This window comes from Camelus dromedarius, chromosome 10 (assembly GCF_036321535.1).
Source record: "Camelus dromedarius isolate mCamDro1 chromosome 10, mCamDro1.pat, whole genome shotgun sequence".
Lineage (NCBI taxonomy): Eukaryota > Metazoa > Chordata > Mammalia > Artiodactyla > Camelidae > Camelus > Camelus dromedarius.
In genome coordinates, this window is record NC_087445.1 from 46,533,115 (window position 1) to 46,553,557 (window position 20,443).

The 20,443-nt window shown below is 37.0% G+C and overlaps 1 protein-coding gene across 4 annotated transcripts in view; it reads left to right on the forward strand.

Moving 5' to 3' along the window:
• Window positions 1-20,443, forward strand: part of LOC105102304 (phospholipid-transporting ATPase FetA) — a 62,305-nt gene that overhangs the window by 6,159 nt on the left and 35,703 nt on the right. For all 4 annotated transcript variants that reach the window (XM_064490303.1, XM_010995614.3, XM_010995611.3 and 1 more), the window contains exon 2: window positions 1,877-1,920. In XM_064490303.1, the coding sequence (XP_064346373.1) occupies window positions 1,877-1,920 (44 nt within the window). The remainder of the gene's footprint in view (window positions 1-1,876; window positions 1,921-20,443) is intronic.

Genomic DNA, 20,443 nt, shown 5'->3' on the forward strand with positions numbered 1-20,443 from the left:
GCTACTTGGCCTTGCCTAGAGATGTAGTTGCTGTATTCAAATCCCTTGTGTTCCCTAGAATTAATAACCATAGACAGGAAGAAATTAGAAGCCACAGACTGAATTTCAAGAGAATTGGATTTTGTCATCAAGGCCAGTCAAGGAAGGTTTTTGGTTTCTGCTATTCTTAGGGATAAGCCAAGCAGTACAGTATCTTAGTTGTCTTTCTGAGAAGATTGTACACTAATTGAGGGCATGGATGATAACTTACTTATTTTTGCATCTTTGAGCATGTCTTAACTAACACATACTAGATACTCAGTAAGCATTAAATTTAATTGACTTAATCCTGAAGTTAGAATATGAAGATTTAAATTCCGGCCCTACCTAAAACATAAGTTTTGCCTACTTCCCTGTATAAAAATCTAAAGAGAGAATATATATGAAGCACTCTTCAAAAGTACAGAGAACTTGGAAAAATGTGAAGTTACATAATAGTTTTGATTCATATGCTCTCTACCCTAGAACAATTGGTTCATTCTGGATTGTGGTGAGAGAGCAATACAGCATAGTGAGCTAGTAGTCAAGAGATACTGGTGCTAGTCCTGATCTCCTTTAAATTCTTTAGGTCTTAGTCTCCTTTTATCTCAAATGAAGAAGGATAGATCAGATTGTTGCAGTGGTTCCTGGCTTTGGCTACACATTGGAATCACCTGTTACCAAAAAATGCTGAGGCCTAGAACCAACTCACATAAATTTGATTCAATATGTCTGGGCTCCACATTGGGCCTCGAGACTTTTTCAGAGCTCCCTTTGTGTAGCCAAGGTTTTGTTATTTTAAATCAAAAAAAACCATTTTTTTTCAGATACAAAATACATACCAGTGGGGCTTCTGTAGTTGCTTTTTTAAGACTTTAGGTTCTGACTGCCAGTTTCTTTTTCTTATATCCCATTTTAGAACTCCTAAGTCTTCATAGAACACTGATAGAAAAACATTGAAAATAGATAATTTCCAAGATTGTTTCCAGTTCCAAAACAATGTTATTACCCTATGTCTTCTCACAAGATCTCTGTTCTTAACACCTGTCTGACTTGAAAGTTACCTTTGCATTTACTTTTTGATTACTCTAGCTCTTTTGCTCTAAAGCTATGAGTAGTCTAAAATTCGATTGGCAAAGGAACCTCCTGGGTATCTTGTTGCCACCCCTCCCAGAGAGTCTGATCCATTACATCCAGGGTGGGGGGCAAGTGTCTGTAGTTTCCACAAGTTCTTTTCATGTCTTTGAAACAATTGATTCATGGATCATACTTTGGGTAAAGATTGCTTTAAGAAATTCTGGGTCAAAAGTGAAGAAGGAAGGGATGCTGAAATGTAGGGACACAGTAGAAGAGTGGATTTCATCCTGAGCTCAGTGCCAGATCTGCCAAAGAGGAGCATCTGGACATTTAAATCTTTAAATTATACTCCTTCTGAACCATGGTATTTGACCACAGTTCTCAGTTACTGCCCTTGATACCCATTTGACTATCATATCTTCATCTGTGGCCAAGTCTAGGAGAGAGATGGTATTTAGAATCATGGTCCAGAGGAGTCAGGCAAGCAGGGATTCAAATCTCTTATCACTGACTCCACCACTCTCTGGTTGTATGACCCTGAACAAGTCACTTAACCTTCTTAAGCCTCAGATTTTTCGTCTGTAAAAAAGAATAATACCATCATTTTAAGCCCAGATTTTAATGAAAATCAGATAAATTTAATTTAATGAAAATTAAAATTAGTGAGATTATAAAGTTTGTAGTAAAGTGTCCGGCACACCGCACATTTTTATAAAGTGTAGGTATTATATCATCAGGGCCTAATGGGCTAACTGACAGGGAGTTTTTGTTTTATTCTTAGGTGGTGTTTCTCTGAGATGAAATACATAAAACCTTTAATTTCAGGTAAGTGCTCAGCTCATATCTGCTGAGATACCCAAAGTTCAACAACCAACAATGTATTTGTTTAGTACTACACTGTACCATATTCTACGCACAAAGCCCGGAAAATGACCGCTTGTGCTCTCTTGAGCACTCAGGATTGAACTGAAGCCTACCAAGAAACTTCTTACAATTTTGCATTTCCAAGAAACTTCTTAGTGCAGGACTCAGACTTGACTTCTCTCTGACCTGGCTTGAGACTATTTTTGCTGCAAAGGTGGGAGGAAAAAAAATTGTAAAGTTGAACTTGAAATTACTATAGAAAGTCTTTGGTTATAACCATTTATTAATTCACATTTGAGAACAGTGTTTCAGTTTTCTTTTTAGAAGGTAATGAGAGGGATGTTCTACCTAAAGACTTGAAGCAGACAGGTGAGTGCTTCAATTTTGAAGGTATTTAAGACAGAAAGCCAAAGGTCTGCTATGATAACAACTATGGTCAAAGTGTCTTCAGCAAAAGCTAACGGTGGGAGAGTGTTTTTCATCTGTGAATTTTAAAGGGGACATAGGAATAGTCCAACGAAGACTTTGACTGGGCTGATTGAATTAATTGGGATTATTGACATTATAATAAGATGAATCATGATTTGAATACTCCTCCTGACAGCCTCCTTCCTTTTTCCATGTGTGGTTAAATAAGATGATCAAAAGGGTCTTATTGAACTTATTTCTCTTCCTATAGAGATCTAGCTTAATAATGAATGTCTTCAATCCCAGACTGTATACTTTGCATCCTTACTGTGACAGTTTGTCATATCAATATCAGTTTCTGCTATGGTTATTTTGGAGAAAGTTTGGGCTTTCTACCAAGGTCTGACTAGACTCTCCATGTAATTCCAACCAAATGACTGTTGATTGTTGTATGGGAGGGTTCTCTCCAACAGAGGGAAAACCTTCTGTCATAGTTTTTTTTGTGAACTATGCTTTTAAAGAATTTGAAAAACAATAAAAGAGCTATGGGGCTTCCAAAGAGTGTATGTGTTTGAGGAGGAAAGGAAGTTGTTTTTGGTTTAGTAAAACAAAATCAGTTCCTCTTGGACTGCATTTGTTGTTTTAATTTTAAAAGCTGAGCTTTGAAGATGGAGGATGGATTTTAGCTAAATAAAGGCATATGAGGGTTACATAAAAGAATTATCCCAAGATTGAGAAGAATGAGTTGTTAAAAATTTCCATGAAACCTTTTGAAGTTGCTTTTTTTAAGCTTATGTATACTCCATGTACATGCAAGATTTTATATATATTTATCCAAATATTGCCATAAGTGTCTGCATTGGTGGCTATCCAAATCCCATGCTTGAATTTATGAAGGAAGGACCTTTAGTACCAGTATTTGATTTGACTCTAATTCTTCCATAGGGAATTTCACCCTTCTTGGCTTTGTTCATAATCCAATTTAAGGAAGAACAAATTTTAGAGTACACAGAGAAAGGTTCTTAACTCTTTTTCAATAACAAAACATATTAAGAATCTTTTAAAAGTTCAGGACCTCTCCCCAGAAAAAATGCACAGGTTGTCTATGGACAATTTTAGAAGGTTCATAAAGTTTGTAGAGTTCATCTGTTGAAATTTGGCTTAGAAAACAAAAAACAAGCAAACAAAAAACTGATCCCAAGAAGTGGGTAAACTGTATATCCTTCAGACAATTCTCCATAAATACTGTTTCTCAAGCTTTTGATATATATTTAACAGCCTTAAGTTCAGACAGTCTGTTTTCTAGAATTGTGTGCTTTACTTCTCAGATCTTTCTTCAGAAGTGAGCATTGGCCCAAACTGGGGGTCTTAGGAGCAGGATTGTGTATGTGTGTGTATATATATATATATATATATACACTTTATATATATATAAAGTGGACTGACAAGAGAGCTCCAAGAAAAAGGGAACCTTAATCTGGGTAAATGTTGGTGGGGCTTAAGGAGTTCCAGGCCCAAACAAAGTTTAGTCAGGAAAGTTGAGCTCAAAGCACTAGGCAGAGGACCAAACTGGGCCTCACAGAATTAAAAGACTGGCAACAGGAAACAGACAACAGAATTTTTAAAAATTTCTTTAATTGTAAAATACATACAACATTACTTTTTAAGTGTACAGTTCAGTTCATTGGCATTAAGTATATTCATATTGTTAGGCAACCATCACCACCAACCAGTTTGAGAACTCTTTTCAACTTTGAAACTGAAACTCTGTACCCATTAAACAATAATTCCCCTGTCCCCCCAACCCCAGCCCCTACAATGGTAACCACCATTCTTCTTTCTGTCTCTATGAATCTGACAACTCTAGGTGCTTCATATAAGTGGAATCATACACTATTTCTTTCTATGACTGGCTTATTTCACTTAACATAACGTTCCTAAGGTTCATCTAAATTGTAGCATGTCAATTTCCTTCTTTTTTGAGGCTGAATAATATCTCATTGTGTGTGTGTGTATATATATATGTATATACCACATTTTGTTTGGCCATTTGTCGATGGGACATTTGGGTTGATTCTTCTCCTTGGCTATTGTGAATAATGCTGCCATGAACATGGGTATACAAATATCTCTTTAGGTCCCTGCTTTCAGTTCTTTTGGGTATATAATCAGAAGTCAAATTTCTGGATTGTATGGTAATTCTATTTTTAATTTTTTGCATAATCACCATACTGTTTTCTGTAGAAGTTGCACTGTTTTGCATTCCCACAAATAGTGCACAAGGATTCTAATTTCTCCACATCTTTGCCAATAGTTGTTATTTTCTTTTTTGGTTTTTGAAGAATACTAGCCTCCTAATGAGTATATTGGAGCAAATTTTGGACAGAAAACCTAGAAAGATACTCTGAGACTATGGTACATTTTACGAGTGTCTTAAGAAACACCAATGTATGGGGAGGGAGCTGATAAGGGTATAGGGCAGATTCAGATACCAAAAACTACCCAAGCTGGGGATGAAGTTTAGAACCTTCTCATGAAAATTATGGGAACTCTAGATACTTAATCAACATACAAAAATCAGTGGTTGTCCTAATTAATGGCAATTACCCATTAGAAATATAATAGAAGAAAGATTCCATTCACATTAGGAACAAAATCTTAACTAAGAATAAACATGACAAAGAAATGCACAAAATATGTATGAAGAAACCTTTAAAACTTTATTGATGGACAAAAAGATGGCCTGAATAAATGGCAAAATATAGGCATGTTCCTGGATAGATTACGGTGGCTCTCGTTTTCACTCAGAGTGAAAGCCAAGGGCCTTTTAGACCCTACATGGTCTGCCACCACCCTTCCTGACCTCTCTGCTGCCGCTCTACCCCTCATCTTGCTGCTCCAGCTACTCTGCCTTCTTGCTGTTCATTAAACAGTCTGTGTTGTCATTATTCCTTCTGATTGAAGCACTCTTCCTCCAGATAGCCCTTTGGCCAACTTCCTTCTCCACGTTTTTGCTCAGTCTCACCTTTTCTATAAGCCCTACCTTGATCACCCTACCACCTTCTGTCACCCTCATACTCCTGCTCACTTTTTTCTTTTTCTTTCTTCCCATTTTTTTATTGATGTATAGTTGATTTGCAATGTTGTATTACTTTCTGGTGTATAGCCCAGTGATTCATACATACATACATACACACACACACACACACACATATTCTTTTTCATTACAAGTTACTGTAAGCCATATATAGTTCCCTGTGCTATACAGTAGGACCTTGTTGTTTATTCTGTACATAATAGTTTGTATCTGCCAATCACAAACTCCCATTTTATCCCTCCCTCCCCCTTCCCACCCAGTAACCATAAGTTTGTTTTCTGTGAGTCTCTTTCTGTTTTGTAAATAAATTTGTTTGTGTCATTTTTTTTAGAATCCACATATAAGTGATGTCATATATTTGTTTCTTTCTGACTGACTGACTTCACTTATTTAGTATGATAATCTCCAGGTCCACCCATGTTGCTGCCAATGGCATTATTTCATTCCTTTTTATAGTAGAGTAGTATTCTATTGTGTGTGTGTGTGTGTGTGTGTGTGTGTACACCACATTTTCTTTATCCATTCATCTATTGATGGATATTTAGGTTGCTTCCATGTCCTGGCTATTGTAAAAAGTGCTGTTATGAACAGTGGGGTGCATGTATCTTCAAATTAGAGTTTTCTCTGGATATATGCCCAGGAGTGGGATTGCTGGATCATACAGTAACTCTATTTTTAGTTTTTTAAGGAACGTCTACACTGTCTTCCATAGTTGGCTGCACCAATCTGGATTCCCATCAACAGCGTAGGAGGGTTCCTTTTACTCCAGACTCTCTCCAGCATTTATTATTTGTAGACTTTGGATGATGGTCTTCCTGACTGGTGTGATGTGATACCTCATTGTAGTTTTGATTGGCATTTCTCAAATAATTAGTGATGTGTAGCATCTTTTCATGTGTCTGTTGGCCATCTGTATGTCTTTTGGAAAAATGTCTATTTAGGTCTTCTGCCCATTTTTTTTATTGTGTTGTTTGTTTCTTTGCTATTGAGCTGTGTGAGCTGCTTGTGTATTTTGGAAATTAATCCCTTGTCAGTCTCATTTGCAAATACTTTCTCCCATTCTGTAGGTTGTCTTTTCATTTTGTTTGTGGTTTCCTTTGCTGTGCAAAAGCTTTTAAGTTTAATTAGGTCCCATTTGTTTACTTTTGTTTTTATTTCCATTACTCTAGGAGACAGATCCAAAAAAATATTGCTGTGATTTATGTCAAAGGATGTTCTGCCTATGTTTTCCTCTAAGAGTTTTATGGAATCCAGTCTTACATTTAGGTCTTTAATCCATTTTAAGTAAATAAGATTACTTCCTTAATTTCTCTTTCTGATACTTCATTGTTAGTGTATAGAGATGCAACAGATTTCTGTGTATTAATTTTGTATCCTGCAACTTGAGCGAATTCATTGATGAGCTCTAGTAGTTTTCTGGTAGCTTCTTTAGGATTTTCTGTGTATAGCATCACATCATCAACAAACAGTGACATTCTTACTACTTCCTTTCCAGTTTGGATTCCTTTTATTTCTTCTCTGACTGCTGTGACTAGGACTTCCAAAACTATGTTGAATAGAAGTGGCAAGAGAGGGCATCCTTGTCTTGTTCCTGATCTTAGAGGAAATTCTTCCAGTTTTTCACCATCAAGTATGATGTTAGCTGTGAGTTTGTCATATATGGCTTTTATTATGTTCAGGTGTGTTCCCTCTATACCCACTTTCTGAAGAGTTTTTAATCACAAATGGATGTTAAATTTTGTCAAAAGCTTTTTTGTAACGATTGAGATGATTAAATGGTTTTTATTCTTCAGTTTGTTAATGTATGTTTTCTCAACTGTAAATAGGTAATTATCTTTCCTTATAGCTCAGATTTAGTGAGATGATTTATAAACTATGAAACCTAAACAAATGCAAATGATGAGATTCTCTGTTATTTCTTCTTATAGTTTTTGTGCTAAGGAGAAACAAAGTCATCAAAAGGTTTGTGATCTGGGGTTTATTCGTGGTTCAGAGACATAAAGGAGTTAAAAAAAAAAAAACAAACCTGCTGATTGATCCAGTTCAGATGATCAGATGCAAAGAGCATTACTTAATGTTCTGTATAAAGAATGAAGAGGGTTTGTGAGAGTGTGAAGTGAAGAGAGATGGAACAGATCAGGGAGAAAAGTAAAACAGTTAAGGGATTTTTACTCCCTTAGTTACTGCTATAGTGAACTAAATCTTTTCCTACTAAAATATAAGATCCAGAAGGTTCAAAGCAATAAAATGAAGTTTAATGAATTGTATGATTACAAAATTCTAAAATCCATGGGTTGATAAAACCAAATATACCTTTTAAGGAAATTTTGGTTTCTTTTTTTTTTTTTAATTTCTTGGTCATCCCTTTGAGAGAGTCAACTACTAAGAAAACTGCTTTGCCTCTGAAAGATCCAAACAAGGAAATGTTGAGTAACGATAAAACCCTGGGGCCGCAGAGGTCTATGCACAATTACTAAGCTTTGACACCTTACTTATTTTTCTGCTTAGCTTTTCCTTTTGTGTCTTACCATTTTTAAAAATAGGTATCAAATTACATCTATAAAGTTTTTCATAACTAGATACAGTTATTAGTAAGTAATGACAAATCTTTAATTAATATGACATCTTTGATTGAAAAGGTTATTTGAGCATCAAGTGAAAAAATGATTTGAATCTATTTTTTACTGAGACTTTCACTGCTACTGTAAGACACAGCTCAAATGCCACTTTTCCCATTAAGCTCTTCTTGACTTCTCTACCTTGAGTAACTCTCCCTTCTCAGAACCATTTTGGCACTTTGTTTAATAAACAAACCATCCCCCAAGTCCCCTTAAGACATGTACCATTTTTGCATTGTATCTTTTTATACTGTTATATCTAATTCTCTCCCCTACTCACAGTCTTATTCATTTCTGTATTTCACTATAGCATGTACATGAATGGCTCTTTTTTTTTTTTGTCCCTCGCTTATTGAGATATAACTGACATTTAACACTGTGTAAGTTTAAGGTGTACAACATGATGATTTGATGTATGTTGTGCCTATCCAAGTACTAACCAAGGGGGAGATTGTAGCCCACAAACTCAGTCATTCCTATCTCTGCATTGTGGCCTGATGCTATTAAACATTTAAAACACACAGTTTATTCCTTGCCTCTAATAACATGTAGATCAAGCATCCCTCTGATTATGACTGGTTCTTCATGTATATCTTTTCACAAGGGGAAAATGTCTGGATGTGCCAAAGCAAATAGTCACCATGACAGTTATTTATTTTGTTGCAAATAATCATCTCCCATTCTGGTTTTACATCAGCCTCTAAAACCTTATTAAAGTTAATTTGAATTATGTGTTCAGTCTCAATGAGCAGCCAAAGCGAAGTTTCTGAGTCTAAAAACTGAAGTCTGGTAAGTTTAGTAAATTTACCAGGATAAGTTCCACTGTGTTGATTTTTAGCTCTTATATAACTGTCAAATGTAACCTCTTCTCCCAGTCCCCATTGCCAGTGCCTTAACTCATCTATTCAATATTTTTCCTCTGGATTATGAATAGCAACATCTTAGCTCATTTCCTGAACATCATTCAAGCTAGACTCCACACTGATGCTGTATTTTTCTGAATCACAAGTCTGATTATGTTAACATACCTTTTAAAGTATTCAGTGGTATTCTGCAATAATGTACTCTACTGCATGCCCTTTCATAAGTTGTTCCTCTCTCCTGCCCAGAAAACCCTGTCTACCATGTTCACTAAGCTAACTAACTTATCTTTGTGTTTGAAGACTCAGCTCAGAATCTGCTCCAAGAAGTGTTACCAGATCCCTGTAATCTGGCTTAAATGCTCAGCTTTTGCGCCTCTATGACACCCTGTCCTTGCCTTAGTCGTACTACCCACCACACTGGATAGCAGTTTTTTTTCTTCTGTCTCCCCTAATGGACAGTTAATTTCTTTAAGGCAGTGATAGGGATGGTGTCTGATCCTTTTCTGCATTCCCTAGCCCTAGTGTAATACTTGACATGTTTGTTTAATGAATTTAAGAACCTCTTTATAAACTTATTCACTTCATTTAAACTTCAGCATGCTTGTTCACTCTCCTTTCATCTCCCCCAATCTGTATTTTCTTTTTGATCCTTGACCATTCATCCCTAGCCACTTCTGTTCCCACTTTGACCTTGTCATGCTCTTCCTCTGCTTCTTCAGAGCCTTATAACCAACCATTGTATGTGTGTGTGGTGGGGGGACTCCATTAATGAGTAAGACTGTGACTGTCAGCTGTCACTAAATTTGTGAATGTCTTGTAGTATATAATTCTTCTCATGGAATAAAATATAATTAAATAAAAATAAAATAATTTAAAATAAAATATAATTGCATAGATAAAGAACCTATGGGTCTAAAATGAAAATTACTATGTATGAGAGAGCAAGTAGACAAAAAAAAAAAAAGAAAGAAAAACGTCTTTGAGGTACAAATTCTAGGCAATCAGCTAGGTGCACCCACTGTCTTAGTTTCTACTGCACACTAACTGTTTCACAGAGCACCCAATTCAGATTTATGCTTCAGCAAAATCACTCTATAGTGTGCCCGTGAAAGGTGACTTTACACAAATAATTAAATCTGACAATGCCAGGTTTACAGTACTACATGTGTATGCTAGGCTTGATGATATATTAAAGCAATGTAAATTGTTTCTTTGCCTTCAAAAAGTACACAAGTGTTTCCTTTTATTCAAAGAACTCATGAAATTCTACCTCCTCTAGGAAACTCCAACTGGAAAAGATAGTGAATGAGTGCTCTCTTTACAGATACATTTTTAAATTACTTATTCAAGTTAAAATTTTTTTTCCATTGGTTTTGATTACATTAAATTTGTGGATTAATCTGGGGGATAGTTTATACCTTTGCAATGTTGCCTCTCACTATTCAGAAACATGATACTTCTCTGTTCAGGTCTTCTGTGGCCCTCAGTAAAATTTAGTGACTTACCATATAGATCTATATATTTATTGTTAGATGTATGCCTCATTGTTTGAAAATTTGTTGCTATTTAAATGATACTTTTCCCATTTTTTTTTCTTTTTATTGTAAGTATCTATAAAGGCTTTTTAGTTGTAAATTTATTTTGTAACTAGGCATCTTACTGAAATCTTTTTATTTCTAATAATTTTTTAGAGTCATGGAATAATTCTAAGACTGGAAGGGGCAGTAGAAATTATCTTGTCCAACCTGCTTATGTACATATGAGAAGACTGAGACTCAAAGTAGTCTTAACAGGGTTGAGTTAAGAAAATCTTAGAGTTCATGAGTCTACAGTCATTAAGTTTTACAAAATACCACATTGTTGTGAAGCAATGCGGGAGTGAGGCTGAGACAGCAGACTGCTAAAGAGGAGCCTCTCAAATCTGTATCCTGATGTGGTCCTTACCAATCCGAGGTATACAAATTTAGAAATTCAATTTACAGTTTGTCCTAGGAGTGACCAGGTCCCAAGGGATCAGTGCACTCTTTTCTTTCTGGAAATAATAATTTATCAACAAAATAGCTACTTTAGAAGTTTTACCATGGAAAATCTAATAATTTCCAGGGCATTGCCTTCTAGTGGCCAGCTCTACCCAGGAGGCCAAATTAGAGATCCCAGAATTAGAACAAAGAGAACTAGATGTTTTTGTGTGGTATTTGCATTAAGATATGGTATTCTGATAGTCTGATAAACTGTTGTCTTCTAGTGATATTTTTTTCCAAGTAACTCTGATAGGCATTATAATCAGAGAAACTTTTCCCCAGGCAGTGGTTTAAGCAGTGATAAATGTTTCAGAATTTTCTGTTCTAAAAACTGACTTTCCTTCACTCTGTCATGACCAGCATGTTAGTTTTAATAAGTAGAGCTTCTCTTAGATTAGTCCTATTTTAACTTCATGCCTCCCTTTCTGGCGAGGAACCCTAAGCCCCATGCTGAGATTTATTTAGGCTGTACTTTAATCTTATCACATTTGTAAGTCATCTCCTAAGCAGATTACTTCAGGGAATATTTCCATAGATGGTTAAGCATTCATTAATGTTGAAGTCTTGTTAACTTTCTTTCAAGAGTGTGGGTGAATTTAAAATCTTGTTCCCAGATTCTACTATATATACACCATTTTGGGTCCTATAGCTTGCCTATCAAGCACCACAAACTTCTTGAGGTCAGCCACATAGCTGACCACTAAGCATAAGTCAGAGGAAGTCCATCAGTAGTTACTGAAATTCAGGGAGTGTCAGGATCTTCTGTTAGATTGGACTCACTGAGGAAGTCTGTAAGAATAAATAATTTTGCCCACCTGCTCAGTCTGTTGTCAGAACTGCAATGAGCAGAACTCTTGCTTCAGACAGCATTTGTCTGGGAGGCCCAACCAACTAAGCTAGCATGTGATTTGGATTTGTTGGACTTGAAGTATGTAGAGTGAATGTCAGTAAGGTTATTGGAAATCTCTGAGAGATAAAATAGAGAACTGAAATCCCTAAAGGCTTTGAGGTTGGATAAGATTACAGTTGAGTGTTAGGACAAGCAGCAAAGCTAAGATGTCCTAGATCTGTGCTGAGAAACAAGTGAGGTGCTCATAATTCACTTTATTGGTTGCTGCTCATATAGTAGGTGAATCAGCCATATTTTAGGGCTCAGGACCCCCGGGCCCAGCACCTAGTACAGTTGACCGTATTACCACATGATGGAAAGTGATGATGGAAGGAGACTAATACATAAAGTAGCACACTCAAGAGCTGGGTGCTTGTTCTTATTCATCTCAGTGCTCTCCAGCTGGGGAAAGATAAAGATAGAACTTAGGCAGGCCCTGTTGTTGGTGCTTGCTTGCCTCCAGGCCTTATAGGAGTCAGGAGAAATTTAATGAATAAGGGAGTTTATAAATTGAGTTGTCTGAAAATGTAGAGGCTGTCCTGAGAAAAGAATGATTTCATCTTCACTGGAAGTATTCCTGGTTGCTAAACACAGGAAATGACGGCTGCGGGTGGGAGAATGGACCAGGTATCTCCCAGTGCTTTTCCAGTTATGAAATTCTGTAATCATAGTGACCCTGAGAGGCCATGCAAGATCCAGGATGGCTCCCAGCCTGGACATTCCTGGTGGGAGGGGAAGGCAATGTGATTCTTCTCACTTGGGCTTAGTTTAATTTAGTTCAACTTGATCCCTTTGTGACTCTCCTTAGACCCAGTGAAACCCCATATGATGTGAGAAAACCTCTTGACATCTCTAGGTGGCACTGTGACCCAGGGATGTTCCCAGTTTAGTTTCAAAGCCAGAGTTCCCTGGGGACAGGGAACCTCATACTGGAGTGACTTAAACTCCCACAGCTTGTTGACCTGGTAGCATTAAAAATGTTCTGCCTTCTACTGTGAAGTAGAGTAGTGGAATATAGACCACCAGCAGAGAAGTGACATGTGGGGCCCAGAAATCCCTCACAGTTTAGGGTTTTGGATTATGTTATTCACGGACACTCCCCGCTTTATGACTGCCATGTTTGTATCTAATGAAGTAGGGAAGCTAAGGGGAATGTGTCTTTGGATTGGTTTTAATTGAGGAAGGTACAGATCCCAGAACTGATTTTAAACATCACCAGATAGTGTTTGCGTTCTTTATAACGTTTGTCTTGATGAAGTTGTCAGTAGGTGACATCTTTTTTTAGTTTTCTTTTTTTTTTTTTTTTTTTTAGTTTTTTGGGGGTTTTTTTGGTGGGGAAGGAAGGTAATTAGGTTTATTTATTTTTATAGGAGGTACTGGGGATTGAACCCAGAACCTTGTGTATGCTAAGCACGTACTCTACCACTTGAGCTATACCCTCCCCCAGCAGGTGACATCTTGTAACATGTACTTTTCAGAAAGATTTTCCTTAGTCTGATATTCTTAATGAACTTACCTACTCTTGGTCTTCATTCTTTTTTCAAGTTCAAAATTTTAAAAATTTATTTACCAATCATCTACTTGGAAGCCAGGCCCTGTGCTAGGGCTTTAGAAGACACATAAATTAATTAGACATTTTCAAACTTACCAACCTGACAGGGGAGATAAAATTCAAAAAAATAATTATAACACAAGAAAAATGAGAATAAAAAATAGTTTTAGGAGAACAGCATCAACCAAGTAGTATAGGAGTTTGGAGGGAGCGAAAGATTATTTCTGGATTAAGAGACCAGAGAAACTTCATTGGAAAGTTCATGGGATTTGAGTTGGCCTTTGTAAAATAACGTTTGAAGGACTTTGGCTGGTAAAGAGCAGAGCATTACCCTTGGAGGGAACTGTGTGAGCAGTGGCACAGGTGCAGGACAGCATGGGCCATATAGAGGGAAAAGTACATAGGCCAGTTTGAGTAAAAGTAAATAGTGGAAGAGAAAAATGAAAGAACAGTTTGAATTCAAATTAGAGCATCTTGAATGTGTGGCTTTCTGAACTTCATTCAGTAACCCATGGGAAGCATTGAAGGTTTTTGAGCTGATCAGTAAGAAGACATTATCAGTGTTCTGCTGCAGGGCAACAGTGGATAGTTTATAAAAGTTGGAAGCAAATAACAGGGTATATTGAATTGGGGAGGAAAGTATAATCTGAGATGATATTAGTGAGATTAGAAAGGAGGTAATAGCTTCAAGAGACCCTCAGATGGAATATATAGAGTCTACAGGAAGAAGAGGAACAGAAGGTAACTCTTAGATTTTATGGACAAGTTACAGAATACTAAGGGGGAGGAGCAGGTATGCTTAAAATCGTGGAAGGTAAGAAATGCCATTGTGAGACATAGTTATCTAGTTAGGAAATGTCTAATCGTATGAATTTGGGACTAGAGATGGTTTTAGGAGCCAAGGCTAGAGATGCAATGAGAGGATATGGTATCATAACTCAGGGAAAGTAAGCACAGGAAACAGGGATAAGAACAGTGCTTTGGGGGAAGAGCACCTGTTATATGCAAGGCACTGTAAAAAAAAAATGCTTGATATACTTTATTTTACATAATCTTTGCAACCAAGGTGAAGTGATTATCTCATGTGAGAGATAAGGAGACTAAAGTTAAGAGTGATTATATCATTGGCCCAAGGTCATAAGTTTGATAGTGTTGGCTCCGGGTTTAGAGTTAGGTCAGTCTAACTCTACTACATCAACTGCAAAGCAGAAAAAACAAGAGAATGAATTGTCATGAAAACAAGGGAGGAGAAGACAAAGTGTCTTAATGAACTGTGGGGCCTGACCTGGGGAATAGGAAAGATGGAGGTGTGAAAGTGAAATACCTTCAAGCGGTTCCCAGTAGTCCCAGCTTTTGTTGGGAATTTGTGCCAAGGCCGCATAGATGCCAATCTTAGGTACCTTGAGAGAGACTGTCTAAAGACTTTGAACTGCACCTGGCCTAGCTGGAAGCCAAGTTCCCTCTAAAAATGTACATTTTAACTTACTCAAATAAGTACTTACCCCAGAAGTACCAGCTGATCTTCCAACTTTGTTTTTAGCAAGAGAAACTACTTTTCCACTTTAAAATATAGGAAAAGCCCTAGTAAAATTAGAGTTACTCAAGTTAAGGGAGAGGAAGTACCCTTCTCCTCTGCTTCCCTCTACCCCTAATCCAATTCAGAATAGGGTTCTGAAACCTCCTTTCTCTGCATAACACCATTTGAAAAACCCTTGCTTTACATTGGTTTTTTTTTTTTCTTGAGTGAGAAAGGGAAGTGGCAGGTATTGCCCTTTATTGCAGATAAGAAAAGCTGGAAAACTTAAGGAAAGAGTCATTTGCTTTAGGTAAAAATAACTTGAGAATCCAGCTGAGAATAGAACAGGGGTTTTTGAACTCCCCACTAGTCGGTGCTCCTTCTCCTCTCTCTCTCTTGCCCCCAGTTTTAAAACAAATAATATTTATTTAATAAAAGAACGTAGCACTTGTTTCCAAGATTCCATTCAACAGACATCTGTTAACTACCTATATGTGCAGAACAGTTAAGACTAGCTTAGTAAACATTGACTCATTTTTATAGACTAAAAAAAAGAGAAAAATAAACCATCCCAAAGCATTAGCATTATGCTACCTAATAAGGAGTTTTCTCTATGAGACTGCAAAGTGACCAAGCACCAGAAGGATATTTCATGGACCCCAATATTTGTTCAGACCCAGTTTAAAGTTCTAGGCAGAAAAGAAGGGGTTTTGTAGCACACAGTTGCTTTACAAAGCCTGCCTTATAGACTGAGCAGATAACTCCTGAGGAAGATCGTGAGTCTGAAAATAAAAACTAGCTAAGAAACTGCAGTTTTGCAGGTTCTTTTCTACTCCATTTTGTGTTTGAAATTTGTTTTGCATTCATCTTTGGCTTTTTGCTTTAAACCACCTGAAACCAAATCCAAGTTAATTGAAAGATTGTGAGGGGTCCATGAACCAGTTTTGGAAGAAGCAGGTTGAAAAGGCGGGTTTTGAGACTCTTTTCATTTTTGCTATCTAGAGGAAACAGAAGGAAGAAAAATCCACAAAAAAGGATTTGAGCAAGTTCCCAGAAGCCCGGAATCAGTTAGACGTAGGAAACTGACGGAGATCTAGTCATCTCAATGGCATGATAGACTAGCAAACGTTTCATGTCTTCCTATGTCTCCCAGAGTTTTAAAGTTACTAAATTTAGGAAATCTTTGTTTTCCTAGAGTGTTTTCCTGTCAGAAAGAATTTGTGATTGAAATAAGGAGGGGATAATGCATGGATTGGAACTGAGAAGAGAGACGTAGTATGGGGTGCTGGCAGGTTTCAGGCTGTGCCTTTTAAAAGCATTTCTGGGTAAGACTTGCTTTTTTTTTTTTTTTTGTAGTATATGTGCTTCTGTTGCATTAAAAAGGAAAACTTTTATTACCTTTTTGAGATTCATATGGTGAGAATTGGAATGGGAGAATGTTGATTTCTAGAATAATTCTGGGAATTTGTGCATTGGATAGAATAGCTAACTCAGAAACCCTTAATGGAATAGACTGGAAGCTTCCATGATTTTACACAAGTTTTGGGGAAATGTAGCTCTTATTTTAGTCAGAGGTTTATGGGCACATCTACTTCTATGTGAGAGTCCTTTCGTCAGGTTCTCAAAAACATTCAAGTTGACCAGGGGTTTATTCCTTCTTTGGTAAAGAGCTCCAGTCCCTGGAAGACAGATTTATTCACTGAGAGCCAATAATGACTTGTGTGCATGCGGCCTAGGATAGTCTAGTACTGAGAGTCATTGGCTATGCTGGCATCACAAATACGCCGTCGCTAGACTGCTTTGTGTTTTAGTTTATGTTGTTTTCAAAACGAGCTCAAAATAAACTTAGACTTTCTCTAAAACTTCATACCTAGTAAACTCACCAGGTTTTTGTATGTAGCAGGTGTGCTGTGGAGGGTGCAGAATGCTGGCAGCACAGAATCACAGCTGTGGCTTGACTGGTTTGCAATGTAGTGCCAATTCGAGCTCTATAGGCTAATACTGATCAGTGGATCAGTATTCTACCCTCAACCCCAAGTTTCTGTAAGGTCATCCTCATTTCCATGTTGTGCGATTCAGTTTAAGGTCTAAGCCGCTTGGAGGTTATCACCTCAAGGTGGGACCTCTTCTGCTACCTTTAGATTCTCATGTCTAAATGAGGAGCTTTAGTTCATATAACCATGTCTTTTAGAGGCTGGTGTTATTTTTTGACTTCTCTTTAATGACTCCTTTATGACTCGACTGTTTTTCAACCTTCTTTTTAAAATGTGATGGTCCTCCCCTCAAATTTTTAGTAATTTCAAAGGGAAAAATTATAAGTTTATGGGGAAGCGTTCTGGCAGACACCATCTTAGACAAGCATTCTAGGCTCACATCACCAGGAATACATACAACAGCGGGTATCCCCTGACATGATTCAGTGAGAAGGGCACATCAGACAAACCCATGTTGTGGCACATTCTACAAAAGACCTGGCCAGTACCCTTCAAAACTGTCAAGATTGTGAAAAACAAGGAACGAATGTGAAACAGTCACAGACTAAAGGAGACAAATAACTGAATGCAGCATGGGATCCTGGATTAGGTCCTAGGACAACAACAACAACAACAAAGATATTAGTGGAAAGAATTCGTAAAAGAAATAAATATTTTCTGTACTTTAGTTAATAGGGTTATACAAAGGTTAATTTCTTAGTTTGTTAATTGTTCTATGGTTATGTAAGATATTAACATAAGAAGGTGGGTGGGGTATATATGAAAATTCTCTGTACTATTTTTGCAACTCTTCTGTAAATTTAAAATTATCTCAAAATAAATTAAAAAAAATTTTAATGTAGTAACCTGAATTGGGCTTACTCTTTTAATAAGTGTTACTTAAAAAATTACTCTCCTGAGTCAGGTAGGAAGAGTATTTCCTACTAGTCTGTTCATTTTAATTTTTCAGTTTTTTGTTATTATCATATATTGAATAAAGATTGTAACAAATGTGTAAATTGTAAAGAGTAACAGCATGAGCACAAGTGTAGCCTGAAGCTCTCAGTATGCCTTTTCCTTCCCCTCCCCCTCCCTCTCCCTAACCTCGATCCTGAATTTTGTAGTTTTTATTCCCTTGTTTCTCTATAAAGATTTACCTTGAAAGTATTTATCCCTGATGATACAGTTTTACATGATCATTGACCTTATGTAAGTGGAATGATTATGTGTTCTTTTGCAATTTGTTTTTTTTTCCCTTAATGTTAAATTCCTGAGATTTAACAGTGTTAACGTGTATAACTTAGCTCGCTCATTTTCACACCTGTGTCACTTTCCATTGTATGAACACACCACAAGTTACTTCTTCCTTCTACCATTAATAACCATTTGGTTGGTTTCCAGTTTTGCTGTTCTGAGCAGTGCTCCTGCACTCATCCTTGTATATGGTATAGTATGAGAGTTTCTCTAGGGTATATATAAGATGGACTAGCTAGGTTATAGGGTAGATGCTCCAGCAACTTTATAAGGCCAGATTGTTTTCCAAAGTGGTTGTCCAATTTTTAACACCACCAGTATGTAAGTGTTCCAGTGGTTCCACTTTCTCTCAAACACAGTATTATTAGACTTGATTTTTTAAAACCAATCTGGAGGGCATATTAAAGTTTGAAAACACCACCATTTATTGATTGACTACTTTGTGTCAAGTACTGTGGCAGACATTTTCATACACTACTTATTTATTTATTTTTAAGGGGGGTACTGGGGATTGAACCCAGGACCTCGTGCATGTGAAGTCCATACTCTACCACTGAGCTCTGTGCCTACCCTTCCATATATTGTTTAATTTAATCCTCTTGTAGCTATTCTTCTCAGCCCCCTAATGGAAACTAATGTTGTGCTTAGTTTGTAATACATAATTACCCCTAAACCTCTCTCTGGCAAATTTATTCCTTACCAGGTTTTTCTCCATCTTGGACCTAATTAGTGTATTTTGTTTTTTTATAAAAAATTATACACACACACACACACACATATCCTCATTTTAGAATAAATTTGAGATGTGAAGTGGTTAATAACTTGCTCCAAGTCATATTGTCCTTAATTAGTAGCAGATTTTGAAATGAAACTCAGTTTTCTGACTCCTAATCCTTTTTTTGCTCTATTTCTTCCCTTTTTCCTCCCACATCCCATTTCTTCCCCCCTTCCCTCCCATTCTTCCACTCCTCTGAGTTAAACAGCTTAAACGTACTTTCCAGTTGGCTGCTGTGTAATGTGATGTGTGTGCAGAGAGTGTCACAAGATTGGGTGAGTGCCTGGTTCCAGCTAAGGAGTCATTACTCAGGTCCCTGGCTGGCTGTTAAATGTCTTACAAGCATTTCAAATTCCAAGCTGTGCTGCTTGTGTGCATTTGGCCAGGCTGCCCTTTCAGAGTGGCTGATGGCCCTGCAGGGGTTGGAGAGAATCCAGAACTTCAGGATATCCCATCCTTGGTTGTCCCTCCTCAGCAACAGTATGAACCCTGAGCCTACTTTGGGGGTGCAGGTAACTGAGAGTACGACTGGGTGCCTAGGGAGTGGTGCTGTTAGAACTGCTAGTGTTGGTTAGGAGCACACAGATTCTGGTGACAGAAGAAACAGCCCTTAGGTTGGGGTATAAAGATTGCAGCACAAGTGAATTTTGTTCGGCCTACACAATATTTAATTTTGCTTTTTAAAAAAATGTTCGATACTTTTATAGAAAGCGTGTACTGACCAATTTGTCACAATACCCAGCACTTTGTTCCCTATTGTTTTTCATCTAACTGCTATTAACTCCCTGGCTCATAAAGTTACTTTATGCAGCTCTGCCTAGATTATTGAAATATGAATTGTATCCTTGATGAGGTTACTTGGAACTCACTGAGGGCAGACCTTGAAGAAGCATTCTTATTCTAAAGTGATCACAGTTGTGTCCAGGTAATTTTTTTTTTCTGACAGCTGAATATCCCTTGATTGTAAACACTCTTTTACTTAGACTTTATACTCCTGTCAAGATTATGGATTTTTATCCCATCTGATTTGAGGGGGATAACTTAAGACGAAACTACACGTAAAGTTTTCTAGTCTTGGCTTATGCACACTTAGTGACTTAGGAGACCTGAAAGAAATTAATTAATTAAAATAAATGTACTTTATTGGCCTTTCCTGAATTGGGTTAAGGATGGAGAGAAAGAAGGATTTTCTATGTAGCATACTCATGGAGTTTGAGAAAGTATAATTTTCAAAAGGTTAAAAAAAAAGACTCATAAATAGAAAATGAAGAGATGTCAAAGATATCTCATTAATTAATGAAGGAATCAATAAGATGTTAAGACCAGTTCAAATGAAAACTTAGGAGCCATGTATTGGTAGGCAATTTCATAAAGAAGTGTTAAGATTTCTCAGTTACACACAAAACTAATTTAAGTCCTAAAGTGCATTAATCATAACCTTTGGAGTTATCTTTTCCACCAGACATAAAATACTTGTATCTATATTGGGTAAAAATCTACAAGTTAATCACTGCCCTA